Source organism: Mchenga conophoros, linkage group LG6, assembly GCF_057382185.1.
Source record: "Mchenga conophoros isolate Kocher_MC1m ecotype Shallow Benthic linkage group LG6, M_conophoros_male_GT1.1, whole genome shotgun sequence".
NCBI classification, from domain to species: Eukaryota; Metazoa; Chordata; class Actinopteri; order Cichliformes; family Cichlidae; genus Mchenga; species Mchenga conophoros.
In genome coordinates, this window is record NC_140531.1 from 43,221,178 (window position 1) to 43,237,212 (window position 16,035).

At 48.2% G+C, this 16,035-nt stretch overlaps 2 protein-coding genes across 2 annotated transcripts; one reads left to right on the top strand and one right to left on the bottom strand.

Annotated features, from left to right (window-relative positions):
- Positions 1-6,470: 6,470 nt before the first annotated feature.
- Positions 6,471-13,157, top strand: psen2 (presenilin 2). Its single transcript, XM_085278273.1, has 11 exons — positions 6,471-6,730; positions 7,475-7,624; positions 7,713-7,915; positions 7,990-8,131; positions 8,531-8,598; positions 8,693-8,913; positions 9,032-9,130; positions 9,647-9,706; positions 9,794-9,880; positions 9,957-10,072; positions 11,039-13,157. Exons 2-11 carry the CDS (start codon positions 7,487-7,489, stop codon positions 11,192-11,194), a joined length of 1,290 nt encoding a protein of 429 aa, XP_085134399.1. The 5' UTR covers positions 6,471-6,730; positions 7,475-7,486; the 3' UTR covers positions 11,195-13,157.
- Positions 13,158-13,516: 359 nt separating this feature from the next.
- dpy30 (dpy-30 histone methyltransferase complex regulatory subunit) lies at positions 13,517-15,548 on the bottom strand. Its single transcript, XM_085278274.1, has 5 exons — positions 15,475-15,548; positions 14,704-14,744; positions 14,580-14,627; positions 14,352-14,494; positions 13,517-13,661 (listed from the first exon to the last, which is right to left on the bottom strand). The coding sequence occupies exons 1-5, from the start codon at positions 15,482-15,484 to the stop codon at positions 13,589-13,591; spliced, it is 315 nt and encodes a 104-aa protein (XP_085134400.1). The 5' UTR covers positions 15,485-15,548; the 3' UTR covers positions 13,517-13,588.
- Between the last annotated feature and the right edge of the window lie 487 nt (positions 15,549-16,035).

Consider the following 16,035-nt stretch of genomic DNA (forward strand, 5'->3'; position numbering starts at 1 on the left):
GCGTGTTTTTTATTTTGACAGCGAATGCGCACCTGCGGACCACTTATGTGCACCCCTGGTTATTTAGCTCGTCATATTGCAGCCACAGAAATTCTTTTGTCCATGAAACCATAAAGCTGCACTTTCTTTTTGCCTTATAGTCTGATTTGTCATAACTTCTCCGTTTTGTGGTAAGCTTTTCTTTGGCTGTCACTTCTTCACCCTGACCTGTCTTATTTGGCTCAGCAGAACTAAAATATATATCCTGCTACTTTTACACACGGACTCACATAAGCTCAGCGATTCTCTGCACGATCAACCTCTCACATGTTTAAGCTTGCTGCGGGAGATTTCACTTGTCATGTTTGCATAGTAAGCTAACGATTAATAAGACGATGTCAGAGGAATTGGTGCACAAATTATCATCACTCACAGATCAGTGCTGTCGCTCTCTATACACAGTTCACGCGATTGCAAAGTGAAAGCAAAAAAACAAGCGCAAATTCAAACGCGACTTCAATATGTCACATATTGACAGTGGCTCACCGATGCCAATGACATAATTACCCAGCTACATTTCTGAAAGAATGCAAAAGCATTGACATATATTTTTCCTACAATAGCCCGACGGGCAGGGAAGAGATAGATTTTGGTAGCCCAACTGAAAAAATCGCTAGCTCCGGGACGTCGGGCTAGCGATATTGCGAGCCCTGTATCTGATTGAGGAATCACTCATCTTTGGAAAAGAGAGTTTATTACAGAGAAATGTCTCTTTCCAAAATAAAAGCTATACTATCCGCTTCTTCTGGGCTATATTCTCAGCAGCATATTAAACACATAAGGAGAATCATGTGCTAACAGCTGTCTAAATGACTCGGCTAAAGTTAGTAGCATGCTTGCTTGTTTTTTTTCTGCTTCCACTTGTCTTTGCACTAGGATGATGTCGGTGTAAATGTGCAGTCATATTCGTTGTGTTCCCACTAGTGCTTTCAGGTTAATCTCGTTGAAATGACCTTAACGCCACAACACGGCAAATCTCCGTTAACGAGCTACCGCCGATCGCCCCGTGCATGGGACTAGACGGCCAACACGTTAACGAGCTAACTGCGCTAACACACTAGTTCACACCCATGTAATTGAGCATTGCATGGCAAACATACTGTTTTACTTTAGTCCATGACTCGCTTACCTTCAGGGTCATACGTCACATGAAAACCAAAATAATTCCAAACGCCAGATCTGAATGAGGGTGGGGGAGGTGCCCTGCGCTCTTCCTTCTGACGATGCTGTCTGTGTTGAGCGTTCAGTGAATCTGCGTTCGACTACTCCGCCTAGGCTGCACTGTCGAGCCTAGGCGGAGTAGTCGAACCAGATTCACTGAACGCTCAACACAGACAGCATCGTCAGAAGGAAAGTTGATAAAATAAATTAAAAATTTAGTATTGTTCGATACATATGCGTACCGAACCGAAAGCACTGTATCGAACGGTTCAATATCGATACGAATATCGTTGCACCCCTAATATATATATATATATATATATATATATATATATATACATACACATACATATAGTATATACACTGGGTGAATGTGCAGTAGTAGCAGCAAGCAGGTGAATTCTGTACATTAATATGAATAGACATCTGACTATTTTACAGGATAGACAATATAAACATATTTAAAATTAAAGGAATTGAAATGTACATTGTGCCTTGGTTTAGTGTCTGGAAGAGTCCTGTCTCAGTCAATTATAGATGATGTGAGAGGGCGGGTGTGTGTGTTTAGGGCACGGATGGCTTGGGGATAGAAGCTCCTCTTGAGTCTCTCTGTCCTTGCCCAGAAGATGCGGAACCTTCTACCAGATTGCAGAAGTTGGAACAGTTTGTTGCCAGGATGGGACGGGTCCTTCAGTATCTGCTCTAGTCCGGCATCTCCTGGTGTAGGTGTCCTGAAGCGGGGGGAGAGCAATCCTGCAGCAGCGTTCTGCTGTACGGATCACTCTCTGGAGAGCTTTTTGGTCCTTCACACAGCTGTTCCCAAACCACGATGTCATGTTCTGTGTGAGGATGCTCTCCACAGCGCCTGTATAGAAAATCCTGAGGATCTTTGGAGAGACCCTGAACTTCCTCAGTTGTCGTAGGTGATACAGGCGCTGCCTAGCCTTTTTGGTCTGGACCTGAATGTGGGCAGCCCATGTCAGGTCTGAGGAGATGTGGACACCAAGATACTTGAAGGACTGCACCCTCTCCACTGGAGCTCCATTGATGATGATGGGCTTGTAGTCTCTGTGCTGACCCCTTCTGAAGTCCACCACCAGCTCCTTGGTCTTGCTGACGTTCAGCTGGAGGTGGTTGTCCTGGCACCACGATGCCAGATTCTTCACTTCATCCATGTAGGCCGCCTCATCGTTGTTGGAGATGGCACCCAACACCACTGTGTCGTCAGCAAACTTCACAATGGTGTTGGAGCCGTGGGTGGCCACACAGTCTGAAGTGTAGAGGGAGTAGAGCAGTGGCGAGAGGACACATCCCTGAGGTGCTCCTGTGTTGGTGGTGATGCTGTTGGAGAAGCACCTGCCCACCCTCACCACCTGAGTTCTGCCAGTGAGGAAGTCCAACACCCATGCACACAGACGGCTGTTAAGTCCCAGATCCCTCAGCTTTGTGAACAGTCTGCAGGGCACTATTGTGTTAAACGCTGAACTGTAATCAACAAACAGCATTCGCACATAGTTACCCTGTTTCTTGTCCACGTGGCTGAGAGTGGTGTGTAGGACGTGGGCGATGGCATCCTCTGTGGATCTGTTGGATCTGTAGGCGAACTGCAGCGGATCTGTGGTGTCTGGGATGGAGGAGGAGATGATGTTCTTCAGCAGCCTCTCAAACACCTTCATTACTACCGAGGTCAGTGCAACTGGCCGGTAATCGTTCAGGGATGAGGGTTTGCTGTTCTTGGGCACAGGGATGATGGTGGATCTTTTGAAGCATGTGGGGACCACAGACTTCGCCAGGGACTCGTTGAAGATGTAAGTGAACACACCTGCTAGCTGGTCAGCACAGCAGCGCAGCAGACGGCCGGTGATGCCGTCTGGCCCCGCCGCTTTCCTTGTGTTCACTCTCCTCAGTGCCGCTCGGACGTCATGCTCCGCGATGCTGGTCACCGGTCTCTCGCTGATGACGTCACTGTCCTCGGTAGTCAGGCGGTAGATAGCATTAGCCGCCTGGCTAACCTCGAAACGGGCGTAGAACCGATTCAGCTCGTTGGTGAATGCAGAGTCGGCGTTGATCGGCGCAGTGTCCCTGGCTTTGTAGTCCGTAATGGTGCGTAGTCCGTGCCACATACTCCGTGTGTCGCCCTGGTGGAAGCGGGACTCCACACGTTCCCGGTACCGGCGTTTGGCATCTCTCACCGCGCGCCGCACGCCGTATGAGGCCGCTTTGTAGGCGCTCATATCGCCAGTGGCGAGACCCGCGTTGTAGGAGGCGGTCCTGGCGTTTACTGCAGTGCGGATCGATCTGTCCATCCACGGTTTCTGGTTTGGGAATGTGGTGACTCTCGCAGTGGGGATAATCTCCTCCGCTAGCATATTGACGAAGCATACTGCTACTTCCGTAAACTCGTTGATGTCGACTGCGCATGCTCTGAACATGTCCCAGTCTACGTCGTTGAGTGCGTCCTGTAGCGTAGCTTCTGATTGGGCAGTCCACCGTTTTACCTCCCTCTTGGTCACGTCTTCCCTCCGTATGCTTTGTTTATACTGGGGGATGAGGAATCAGTGATGATACCCAGCCCTAGTGAGCAGCCTAGGCACGACAGAAGTGGATGTAGCTGTAATAGGAAAAGAACTATTGCTAACTTTTCTGTTAAGGCCTGATCCTTCTGAAATTCATAGCCAGTGCTCTGACACGGTGTCATCAATCTTTGAATGCTGAAAAAGCACAGTGTATCCAGAAAAACACATTATATTATATCAATTATTATAAAATTTGTGTGCGCCTAACTTTTGTGCCGGTACGCCTAACTTTTTAAAGTTAGGCGTACCGGTACACCCATGGCAAAAAGTTAGTCTAGAGCCCTGCATACAAGAGATATTTATTTTTAGAGTCATAAATATCTGTAGAGTCCGACTTCAGTGAGCGCTCGCCTGGATTTTCCTGTTGGATTATTCCAGCACCCTGTTAACACTAATGAGACCTGCTGTGGGCAGACTGGTTTCCACAGCACTGTCAGCATCAGTGATCTCAGACCACAACCAGCAGCTTAACGTGCTGCAGACACAGTTTTGATCCAAGTATGAAAGACAGTCGTGTTTAAATGATGTGAGTTTGTCCTGTTATTTCAGAGCCTCTGAAAATTGAGACCGTGCACTAAAAACGTCTGTGATTACTAAACAGTTAAAGTCTGCACTTCGGTCACACCTGCATTTCAGGTCCATCCATGTTCATCATGTTCACTGCTAAAAACAAATGATGGAGCTCAGTGTTGAGGAAGCGAAGGGAGTCACATCACAACGTAGAAACTCGTCCTGGCTGAACACGGTACAGCAGGAGGTCGGGCGTAGTCTCATTTTAATGATCTGAGTCCAAAACTCAGCCTTTCCTCGTGTATCCTCCACCAGTATCTCCCTCAGTGTGTCTGTGTTATGAACACCTTGAGCGCTCAAGAGTTGGGAGTTCGCCTTGTAATCATAAGGTTGCGGGTTCGAGCCCCGGCTTGAACAGTCTCGGTCGTTGTGTCCTTGGGCAAGACACTTCACCCGTTGCCTACTGGTGGTGGTCAGAGGGCCCGGTGGCGCCAGTGTCCGGCAGCCTCGCCTCTGTCAGTGCGCCCCAGGGTGGCTGTGGCTACAATGTAGCTGCCATCACCAGTGTGTGAATGGGTGGATGACTGGATATGTAAAGCGCTATACAAATGCAGGCCATTTACCATTTTCTCTTTAGCTTTTTTATCCTGCTTGAAACGCTTTGTGTCTTTTTTGGCTTCATTTGGAGTTTCTTGGATTTTGTTAATTTGCCAGTCCTTCCTCTCTGCACCACACACCTATAACAAAGCTCAACATTTGCTCACAAATATGTTACATTTGGAACATCTTGTAACATTCTTTACAAATCAAATCGCTCTTTTATGAAAACTGGTTTAATGATGGTATTCTTCTTGTAAGTCAACTATTCAATAACACAGGCTCATTGTATAATTACTCAGCGTTCCTTACAGGTGTAACATCCCAGTATCCCCACACCTGTCCATGCCCCGCCCTGTCCTGACAGAGTCTCCTTAAAGCTTCCTTCAAAAACAGAAGAGCGATACAGAAACATTTGCCTTTACTCGGGTTTTATGGAAACATATCGTTAGTTTCATCTCTGACAGCATCTGATCAGAATCTGTACTTTTGTACCAAAACGTGTTATTTGGTTTTACTGACTTTAGTGAGAAAGACTCTCGTGCTTTTCCCTCATCGATCAAACTCCACATCTGTAAATGTAAGCTGTCCACTCTCAGGACAGAAACAGAAAGTTTGTTCCTGTCTCAACAAGAAAGCTGTGAAAACATGAATATTTGTGATATTTTAATGTCTTTGAGTTTGATTCCATAAAAAGTGACAAAAACATTAGTGTTCGTTGTGCGTGGGAAGAAAACTTCTTTTTACAGCGAAAAAACCCTAAACAAGCACCGAGTAGCTACGTAATGTGACATTCACAGAGAAACTCGCGGATTCTTCCACTGACCGCGGCACACCTGCACCAGGGTAACCCTCCGCCTACCCCACTCCTGCTTTACAGGTGAAAATAGAGCAACAGGACCGCTGAGTCTTTGACTTTATTTATTTTCTGCTGTGTTTTACTTGCATCTATTTGAAAGACTGAGTGTAAACACAAATATTTTATTTTATGTGCTGGAATGTGCAGAAAATAGGTTTAAATGTTAAACTAATTTCTTCCAGTCAGAGAATGTTGCATATAATTAAATGTTTGCTTGATGCATAAAGTTAAAAGATTAAAACTAATAAAACAAGTTTTAAAAAGAGACTTTTCCATTTGATTACATTTTGTATGATGATTATGTAGAAAAAGTAGAATTGGGCTGAAAGATCTATCACTTTATCACCTCTTCAGGTTGTAAATCGTGTTTTTAAAAAGTAAGTAATTAATTACTTTTGAAAAGAAGTAATCAGTAATTAGTTACTGATTACTTTTTTCAAGTAACTTGAACAACACATCCTGGAGTTAAGGGAAACGAAGCAGCAGATAGGGGAGCAAAGGAAGCAAAAAGAGACTTTCAGTGGATTGTCAGTGTTAGCAGGACGGAGAGTAGAAGACGGCACAAAGTGAAAGAAAGGCGGCAAAGGCAGTGCGCCGTGGTTTTACAACATCCAGAGGAAAGGAGGAGAAATGAGAAGCACAGGAAGAGCAGAGAGCAGACCGTTATATCGGAAAACACCGAACAGGAAAGCGTGACTGCAACAGAGAAAAGAAACGACCAGAAATCTGATGCTGGAAGCTGGTCAGATATGAAAGTGAACTGGAGCAAGTGATCAGAGCATGTTTTTAACACAGACGCGTTTGTTTGGTTTGAATTTATTTGATTTTGTTGTTGACACACTCCGGTAACGCACCACTTTGCTCTTTGACAACCGCCAATAAACTATACTGTGACGTAGCGGCAGGTCACGTGCTGTGCGGGTCAGCTGACTGCCTTCTTCCGGGTCTTCTGATCGGTGTTTGCTGTGGTGTCTCCGCTGTGATCCAGGTAAACTCGCTTTTTCTGGCTGTTATCGATCACCGATCGCTCCGATGGCTTCCGTGTGCGGACAGAGCCGCCCGTTAAAGCGCAGTCACAGCGGAAAAGGCGCACTTTGTGCCGCAGTCAGTCGCACCGAAGCCGGTCTGGTTTGAAGCGGACAGATCCGGTAATGCCGTGAATTCATCAGCGGAGGAGAAAAAACGAACTCACGTTTAATGTGAGGGGCTCTCGGAAGTACAGGTGACAGGTGGGGTGGACATGTGCGAGGACAGAGACAGGTGGTGGTTAGAATCCCGGGCTCCACCATCCACGGGTGGAGACGAGCGGTACCGAAGGTTTGAAGAAGGTTGGAGACGGTGTAGTCGAGCTGAGGACGCTCCGATGGACACGAGTCCATAGAGGGACAGACGGCTACAGCCACCTGTCATCAAACAGGCCACGCCCCCAGTAATGCAAACTTTAAGCTTGCGATTTAAACAGCTTCGTCAGGTGCAGGTGCCCCACAGGAAATCACCTACAGAGACCAAAGTCTGTGGGGATGACAGTGCTGCCCCTGCTGGACGCCAGAGGAACTGCAGGTCTCAGCTGCTGGTTATAAAAGTTTTTTTAAAAAGCGTAGGCGGGTTTGTCAGAAAGGGACCAGATGCAGGCGTGGACCGTCATCGTGGACCGTCATCGTGGACCGTCATCGCGTTCCTGCGTCGGTTTTTCGCCCTGTCAGATGATTTGTGCTGTTTCCTGTTGTTGCAGAGTCAGAACGCCATGAACGCCTCCGACAGCGATGAAGACATCTACAACGAAAGGTCGGCCTTGGTCCGGTCCGAGTCTCCCGCGCTCCCCTCCTACATACCGGACTCAGACCTCACGCCCCCCAATGGCACTCCAACCAAAAGGTTAAAGGTCAGTTTCCGTTCACTGAGTCTCTCCAGTGTTTCATTCCCACGTGTCCCGCTGCGCTGACGCCATGTGTTGCCCTCTGTTGGTGCAGGCGGGGATAAGCAGGAGGCCGGGGGCGGCCGCTGCAGACGGCGGCGGGTCAGATCCGGAGGTGGAAGCTGAGGAAGAAGAGCCGCTTAAGTATGGCGCCAAGCACGTCATCATGCTCTTCATCCCCGTCACCCTATGCATGGTCGTCGTGGTTGCCACCATCAAGTCTGTGAGCTTCTACATGGAGAAGACGGACCAGCAGCTGTAGGTCCTCGCTCCTGCCGCCACACGCCGCCACCTCCTCCCCTGTCAGCTAACTGTGATGTTTTTCTCCGCAGGATCTACACGCCGTTCACGGAGAACACCTCCTCCGTTGGCCGCCGCCTCCTCAACTCCGTCCTGAACACCATCATCATGATCAGCGTCATCGTGGTCATGACCATCTTCCTGGTCGTCCTGTACAAGTATCGCTGCTACAAGGTGAGCTCCTCCTCCTCCTCATATTCACCCGCCTCTCCTGTTGCTCACGTAGATGAAGGAGACGTCCGAGGTTTCTGCTGAGTGCAGACGTGCTGTGATGTCACATGTGATGTCATGCAGCCTGTTTTTAGTGGGAACGGAAAGCCGACCCCCCCCAGAAAACTCCTCCTCCCCCCACTGCTGGTGAAACGTTTGTAACGCACTTTGAAAGAACGTTCATCCCGCTGACATCCATATCAGGAAATGATGCGCGCCGTAAAACACTTGATGATGTAGTGAGCTCGCCGAGCGTTGCTGCTTGTCGTGTTACTGATTGACCCACCATCGCTTACTCCGTCTGCATGCTAGACTAGCGTTGCATTCGAGTACAGGAAGTGACACTTTGATGTGTTTGTTCAGTTCATCCACGGCTGGCTCATCCTGTCCTCCCTCATGCTGCTCTTCTGGTTCAGCTTCATGTACCTGGGGTGAGTCCTGTGATTGGATACTGCCGCCACAGCGTGATGCAGAACGTTTGTCACGGAGCGTCTCAACGCTCGTGTTGCTTTTTCCGATTTCCAGGGAGGTGTTTAGGACGTACAACCTGGCGATGGACTACCCGACGGTGGGCGTGATCATCTGGAACTTCGGGGCGGTGGGGATGATCTGCATCCACTGGAAGGGCCCGCTCCAGCTGCAGCAGGCCTACCTGATCCTTATCAGCGCCCTCATGGCCCTCGTCTTCATCAAATACCTGCCCGAGTGGTCGGCCTGGGTCATCCTGGGTGCCATTTCCGTCTACGGTGAGTGGAGGCTTCAGACCTGGGGGCGGGGGTCGTGGAGAGCTCCCTGGCGGCTCCAAGCGGCGGTGCTGCTCTGTTTTCCCATCATGCTTTGCTCAGGTTGTTTGTGCTGTTGCAGACCTGGTGGCCGTCCTCAGTCCTAAAGGTCCTCTCAGGATGTTGGTGGAAACGGCTCAGGAGCGTAACGAGCCCATCTTCCCCGCCCTCATCTACTCCTGTGAGTGCTTCCAGCAGCTGTTCTCGATCAATAACAGCTCTGCAGTTTATCTAATGTTTGTGATTGTTTCCTCCTCCGATCGTTATAAGAGGAATCTGAAGGTTTCAGGAACATGCGACTAAAGGTCAAACTTTCGAGGTCTTCTTCTGCTGACCTCCCGTCTGCAGCTCTGAGGTCTCGGAGCGCCCAGAGGAAGCGCCTCAGAGACGAGCTCGAAGGGAAACTCAGAAACAGAAAGTTGGTTTTTGGGAAGCACTTCCTGGAACCTTTCGATCTTTGCTAATAAGAAACTCGTAAATCAGCTGTTTAGACGTTCCCGTCGTGAAGCGCAAGTTCATGAGGGCTTCCTGGCCGTGACGCTGCCGTCACACGATAACTTCCGCTATAATGAAACCAGATTCAGACTCTGACGTTGAGCCGCTGCAGCGCTCTTACGTCCTGAGGCGATCACGATCCTCGGGTCGAATCTAAAACCGCAGCCCGATGACATCACCTTTCATTTTGTTCTGTGTTCAGCCGCCATGGTGTGGACGGTGGGGATGGCGAGCCCCAATGAGACTCAGCGCTCTGAACCAGGTCAGGTATCGCGCCCATAACATCTCCACATTTGTGTGTTCGTCCACAAAGCTAATACTGCTGCTCGGACGCCATTTTGTTTTTCAGATGAGGAGGTGGAGCAAAGCGACGGAAGGGCGGAGCCTCCCAGCAGACACTCCAGGTTGCTTCCAGAGGACGAGATGGAGGAGGACAGTGAGTCCGCCGTCGCTCAGGTGTCCGAGGTTAATGGCGTCTGCAATTCTCTGACGCGTCTCTGTTGTGTGTGCAGGAGGCGTGAAGCTAGGCCTCGGCGATTTCATCTTCTACAGCGTTCTGGTTGGAAAAGCCGCAGCGACCGGGGGCGACTGGAACACGACGCTCGCCTGCTTCGTTGCCATTCTTATCGTAAGTTTTACGTTTGACTCCCTGATATCTACGCCACAACAAACTCAGCGTCTACAGTCACACCAACCCGGATCAGGTGTACCAAGAATCTGACGTCGCCCGTCCACGATGCCAGGCGTGGGCTCGGGCTGGCGCAGGAATTACAGCTTCGTGGCCACAAAGAGGACACGTTAAAATATCCTTTGTGCGCAGACGTTAGATTCAACTTCAGAGTCTTAACTTTGATTTAGTAAGAGAAACGTCACAAGTGACGCAACAAAACTTTGGCATGTTCTGTGTTTTGGACAGACTTGCATTTAAACGCATTTACAGTAGGAAGCCGAGGTCGGGGGAGGCGGGGCTGTGAGGAGGGTCAGGTGACAGGATACACCTGAGCTGGGTCAGAGTAACAGCACACACCGACCGTAACCATATTTACTGAGACAGTTTTTTAGATGAAACCACGCCGACCACAGCCGCAGACAGGACAGAAAACAGGTAACCAGGGCGATGGGCGGGCGAGGGGCGCACACAACCCAGGACCTGAATGCACTGGTTCTCACTTACAACCAGTTCAATCAGTCGAGACTGATCCTTCGAGATCACAGCATTGAAGGATCTCGATGTCTCTAAAAAAGATCAATCCCGCGCTGACACAACTGCGCTCATCCACCACGGCGGCGTGTCCCGGCCCCGCCTCACAGCTCTGAGTTACAGCCTGTCTGCCCTCTGTCATCACACCATACTCGATCACACTTAGGTGAGTTTAATGAAACATGAAAAGTAAAACGTTTCCACCTGAGATCAACAGGAGCCGACGTCAAACATGTAAAACTAATCGTATGAGCTGCGCAGGCCCTCGTCAGGCAGGCAGGACTCCCTCACTTAAACCTGCACCTGTGCTCACCTGTGCACCTGTGCTCACCTGTGCCTCTGTCTCACCTGTGCCTCTGTCTCACCTGTGCCTCTGTCTCACCTGTGTCTCAGGGTCTGTGCCTCACTCTGCTGCTGCTGGCCATCTTTAAGAAGGCTCTGCCGGCGCTGCCCATCTCCATCACCTTCGGCCTCATCTTCTACTTCTCCACGGACTTCCTGGTTCAGCCCTTCATGGACAACCTGGCCGCTCACCAGTTTTACATCTGAGACAAAGCTCCGCCCACCTCACCCCCCTCTTCGTTATCTCGCTGGACTGCTGCCTTTTGTTGATGCAACGCACAAAGATTGTTTCCTGCGCTCGTCCTCAGACCACAGGAACTGATGTAAGAGTGTGTGGAAGGTGGGCGTGGCTGTTACCTGGTTGTTTCTGCTCAGGTTGTTTCTACGTCACCTGCTGACTGATATTTAAACCCTGTCTGTAGTCTCTGTCGTGTTGCTGAAGCCGTGATGGTGATGTCACCACCACTTTCTGTGATTGGCTGACGTTCCCGTCATTCTTCACTTAATTTAAGCTCATCGCTCTAACTTCAGGAAACAGGTGGGATGTCTGATTGGTTCATGTGACCTAATGAAACTTACTTGAGGGATGAGCTCACTTTGAGTGAAGCGCTTCAGGGCCATGACCTGAAACCCTGAGAGGCCGAATCTAAAAAGTGAAGTGGGAGGAGTCTGAAGCAGCTGCTGAGCGCTGTGATTGGGTATTTCCTGCTGACACGCTTTTATCCAGAAGCATGTTTGTTATTCTTATTATTTTGTTATTTCATCTTTAATTAAGCAGGTAAACCTAAAGGAGACACGAGGTCTCGTTTTCAAGAGCGACAAAACTGGGAATGAAACAAAAGACGGGATTTAAATTTTGATCGAGAAGGGAAAAAAGGTTAAAAAATAAAAGTGCAAACTGGGTTTCCTGTCTTTGTATTTGAGTCGTTGGGGCTGCGTACGTCAGCGATGCTGCCTCACTGAAACATTTATAAACATTATAAACCTGAACATAGAACGAATTCATCATTAACAGCTGCAGCCGCGCTCGCAGCGTCACAGATGCCTGCAGCTTCAGTGTCAGAGGTCACACGTGGGTCTATTCTGACCTTTCATACAGGCAGGGATAGCTCAGTAGGTAGAGTGGTGGCCCCATGATCGGAAGGTCGGGGGTTCGACTCCACTGAACGGCTACCCTGAGGTACCCCTGAGCAAGGTACCGTCCCTACACGCTGCTCCACGGGCGCTGCACTGGCGGCTGCCCACTGCTTCACTGGGTGAATGGGTTAAATGCAGAGGAACTATTTCCCTATGGGGACTAACACGCACACTTTACTTTACTTTTCATTGGACAATCGAGTGAAGAGCCGTGAGCACAGCTGGAAACAGTAACGCTGACATAATTAGGCTGCTGTTAATGAAGCTGGAACTCTTCTGCTCGTTTCTAGCTCCGTGTTTTGATTCTCCCACAGCAGCTTTGCATGATTCCCAGTTCGTAATCATCCTTCTTTACCTGACACCGCACCTCAGTGCAGCCAGCCTGTCTGAAACGAGCCGTTTCAGGTGTTTACGCTGGCTCTTTTCTGATTGGCTGCTCTCGTAAACAAGTGCGTTGGGTTTCTCCCCTCTCAGTGACATCATCCAGATCCAGAGTGTAAAAAAACAGAGACACTGGGTGTTCAGAGCAGCCTGAGCTGAACAAGCTCATGGTTACTGTGAACGTCTTGTTAGGAGCCGATGGCGTGCACAAAGTGTTCTCACAGTTTCCCACTTGCTGTGCAGACAGGAAGCATACAGCTGGATGATTGTGCGTTTGTGGCAGCACTGCTCAGATTTTCAAACTGAAAACAAAATTTTCTCTTTTTTAACTGACTAATTATAACTTTAATATATTTATTTTAGCCGTTTTCTTTTTAATGTGTTTTCTGAACGCAAACAGAAACACTGAATTTTGGGCCTGGCGGGACGCCGTACAGAGACAGAGCAGGTGCTTTCTGGATGATTCCATGTTTAATAATCTGCTGTAGCTTCAACACTACCTGGGCGGGTCTTAAATGTTCCAGTTCTTTGTTTTTGTGCAATAAAGTTTATTATAATCTGGTTTGTTAGCCTTGTTTGGCTCCTGATTTTGGTTTCCTGTCGTGTATTCAGTGTTATCATTCTTACAATAAAAATTATTTTTCTTGTCAAACTGATTTCGTCTTTTAAAGCTTCCATTTAGTTCCAGATTATTTGTCTGGAAACTGCATTAAACAAATGTTCGCACCCATTTCCCCCTCAAACATCCAGAACATTCATATTTAAATCTCAGAACAGTTAAATCTCATATTTGAAAATAATTCTGTTTTTAAACGTACAAATTAAAGTTACAAATTCTTGAAAGCATTTTCCTCAAACTGCTGTGATCTTACGTCCCCTCCTCGCTCTTCATGAGGTTTTTATTCATCTTTTTTACCCCATTTAACAAATTTTTCTCTAAGTTTGAAAGAACTTTTCACTAGTAGCACAGAGCAAAATCAGCCTTTCAGAATAAAAGCCCAGAGGACAGTATGTTTTTCACATCCTTTATTTTTAATTAAAAAAAGAAAACAAACAGAAACGGGCTTCGACCAATGAGGCTCTTCAATTTCTCTCCTCAAACTGGGATTTGTTCTTCAGCAGGAACGCAGCCAGGTACTCGATGGGGTTCGGCGGTCTGAAAGAGGAAACAAACCTTCAGCGGAGGCATTTTAGGCAGAGTGAGACCAGAAAGTTCAACACATGAATTTTAACGAGTAAATATTTCCTGAATGAGACGACAGGACGAGCTCGCGCAGACTGCAGGTCACAGCGGCGCACGGAAGCACTTCTGGGAGTCTGAGTGGAAAACACATGGACGAGGTTCAACACGGCAAACACGTCGACCACGCTGCCGCCGCCGATCAGAGCGCCATTAAACAAGAAGCACCGAAGCTGTCGCCCAGCACAGAATTACAAACTATCCCTACTGCTGAGGATCTGCTTCCGTAGTTATGCTGCAATAGGTGTAGGCTGCTGGGGATTCCCATGATGCACTGGGTGTTTCTTCTTCACTCACAATGTGTTAATAGACCTCTCCTGCTCTTGTTTGGGAGGACATGGTTTGAAATTTCAGAATCCAGCGAGGCGTTTGTTTCTTCTACACCGGAGCGCTGATCCAGGAAGCAACTCCAAACTTTGCTCCGCACTTCCTGAGCTCTTGAAACACTTATAGCCCCGCCCATCTGTACTCGTGCAGCAGGCTAATAGTACGTCAGTCTGTATGAATAAATGTTATTAACACAGCAGCTCACTCCGGTTCTGCTGCAGGTAGACATGTCCATGTTTCTGATTGGTCGCAAGCTGCCAACTCTGTGTGTGTGTGTACCTGTCCTTGGCGAGCACCGACAGCCCCTGCAGCAGGATCGGGACCACCGTCTGGTCCAGGTACGCCCGGGTCGGCAGCGCCTGCAGGTCCACTTTCTGCTTCGACATCTTCTCTGCGCTCGCCTTCTCGTTCTCCACCGTCCTCTGAGGAGCAGCAGAAAAGCATGCTGGGAGTTTGCGGCAGGCTTCACATCAAGCACAGGGCTGTGTGTGTCTGTGCGTGTTTTACCTGGATGTTGTCTGTCAGGCCATACTCTGCGTGTGGGTTTTCAGAAACCTGTAGGAGGATTTTAAACACTTTGATCAGAGAAACAGGTCACACGTGTGTGTTTGTGTGTGTGTGTGTTACTCACAGGTGTGTGTCCCTCCATGGACTGCTCCACCTCTGTGTGATCTGAAACACAAAGAAGAGCTGCTGAAAACTGTGCGTGCAGCTGCTGCACAGAGACACCATGAGCACCCCAAGGATTCATTTATCAGTCCTGCTTGTATTTGATTCATAGGTGGTCAAATTCAATTAACACGTGACTGGTTTAACCATTTCAGCTCCACACAAATGGTTTCCCCTCTGTGCTGCCAGATAGACGAGCCTAAAGTGGCTGATTTTTCCATTAAGTTTGGCACAAACTAACTCACATCTATAACTGTATCGATGCTGACCCCGGCGGATTGATAAAAAAGCTCAGGAATAACAAACAGGTGCAAAAATACACCCGTTTAAATACAGAGAAGTGAAGAGTCGCAGAAATGGACATTTTCTGAATGGAGTTTGGCGTAGATGAACTTTAAACGGAACATCTTCAAGTCTGTTTGCGGAATTAACGCCGTCGAAGGAAAATCTCTGAACGTCTTTGTTTCCAGGAGGAAGCCAGTGGAGCAAAGAGCGGCTCAGCTCGTTTCTCCCGGGCTGTCTCCGTTATCGGCACCGAGCCTGCGCCGCGCTGCAGGCGGGCTAGCTTAGCCCCGCATTAACGCTTCTTTTCTGCCAAATTAACTTCTCCTGAAGCGGAAACCGACCTGCTGAGATTCAAAGCGACCATTAAACAACGAAATCAACCGGAATCACGGAGCAAAGAACCCGAATTACAACGAAAAACGCCATCAATGGCTAACAATCAACCTACCGTCCGCCATGTTTGTTGTGGATCCGGCGTACCAATGCTTCCGGTCTCCTCAGCGGCACTTCAAAATAAAATACCCTTTATTTATTCATAATTTGACACAATAAATTATACTGTTGGTTTTCTGTATCATTTATATAATTTCGTATATACAAAGAGCATAGAAGTAACTCAGGAAGAACGGTTGTCATAAAAAGAGAGCACAGACACAATAAAACAAGGTTAATTTAATCATCTGAAGTAATTTGTAAAGCAGACACCGCTTCTGCTGTAACGAATATTATTTTCATCATGTCAAGAATATTTTCCCATAAAATATCCAAACTCAGCAAACTCAGCAAACTGCGGCTACGTTCACTCTGCAGGTCTTGATGCTCAATTCCGATTTTTTGATCAAATCCGATTTTTTTGTCTGCTCGTTCACACTACAAATAAAATGCGACAGCAAACGCGCTCTAGTGTGAACGCTCAAAGCGGCCGCGTGCGCAAAAGAAGACGTCACACACAACGCGCTCTGTTTAGACCCAGAGCCAGTAGAGGTTTTAGATACGGGCGACACGGGCG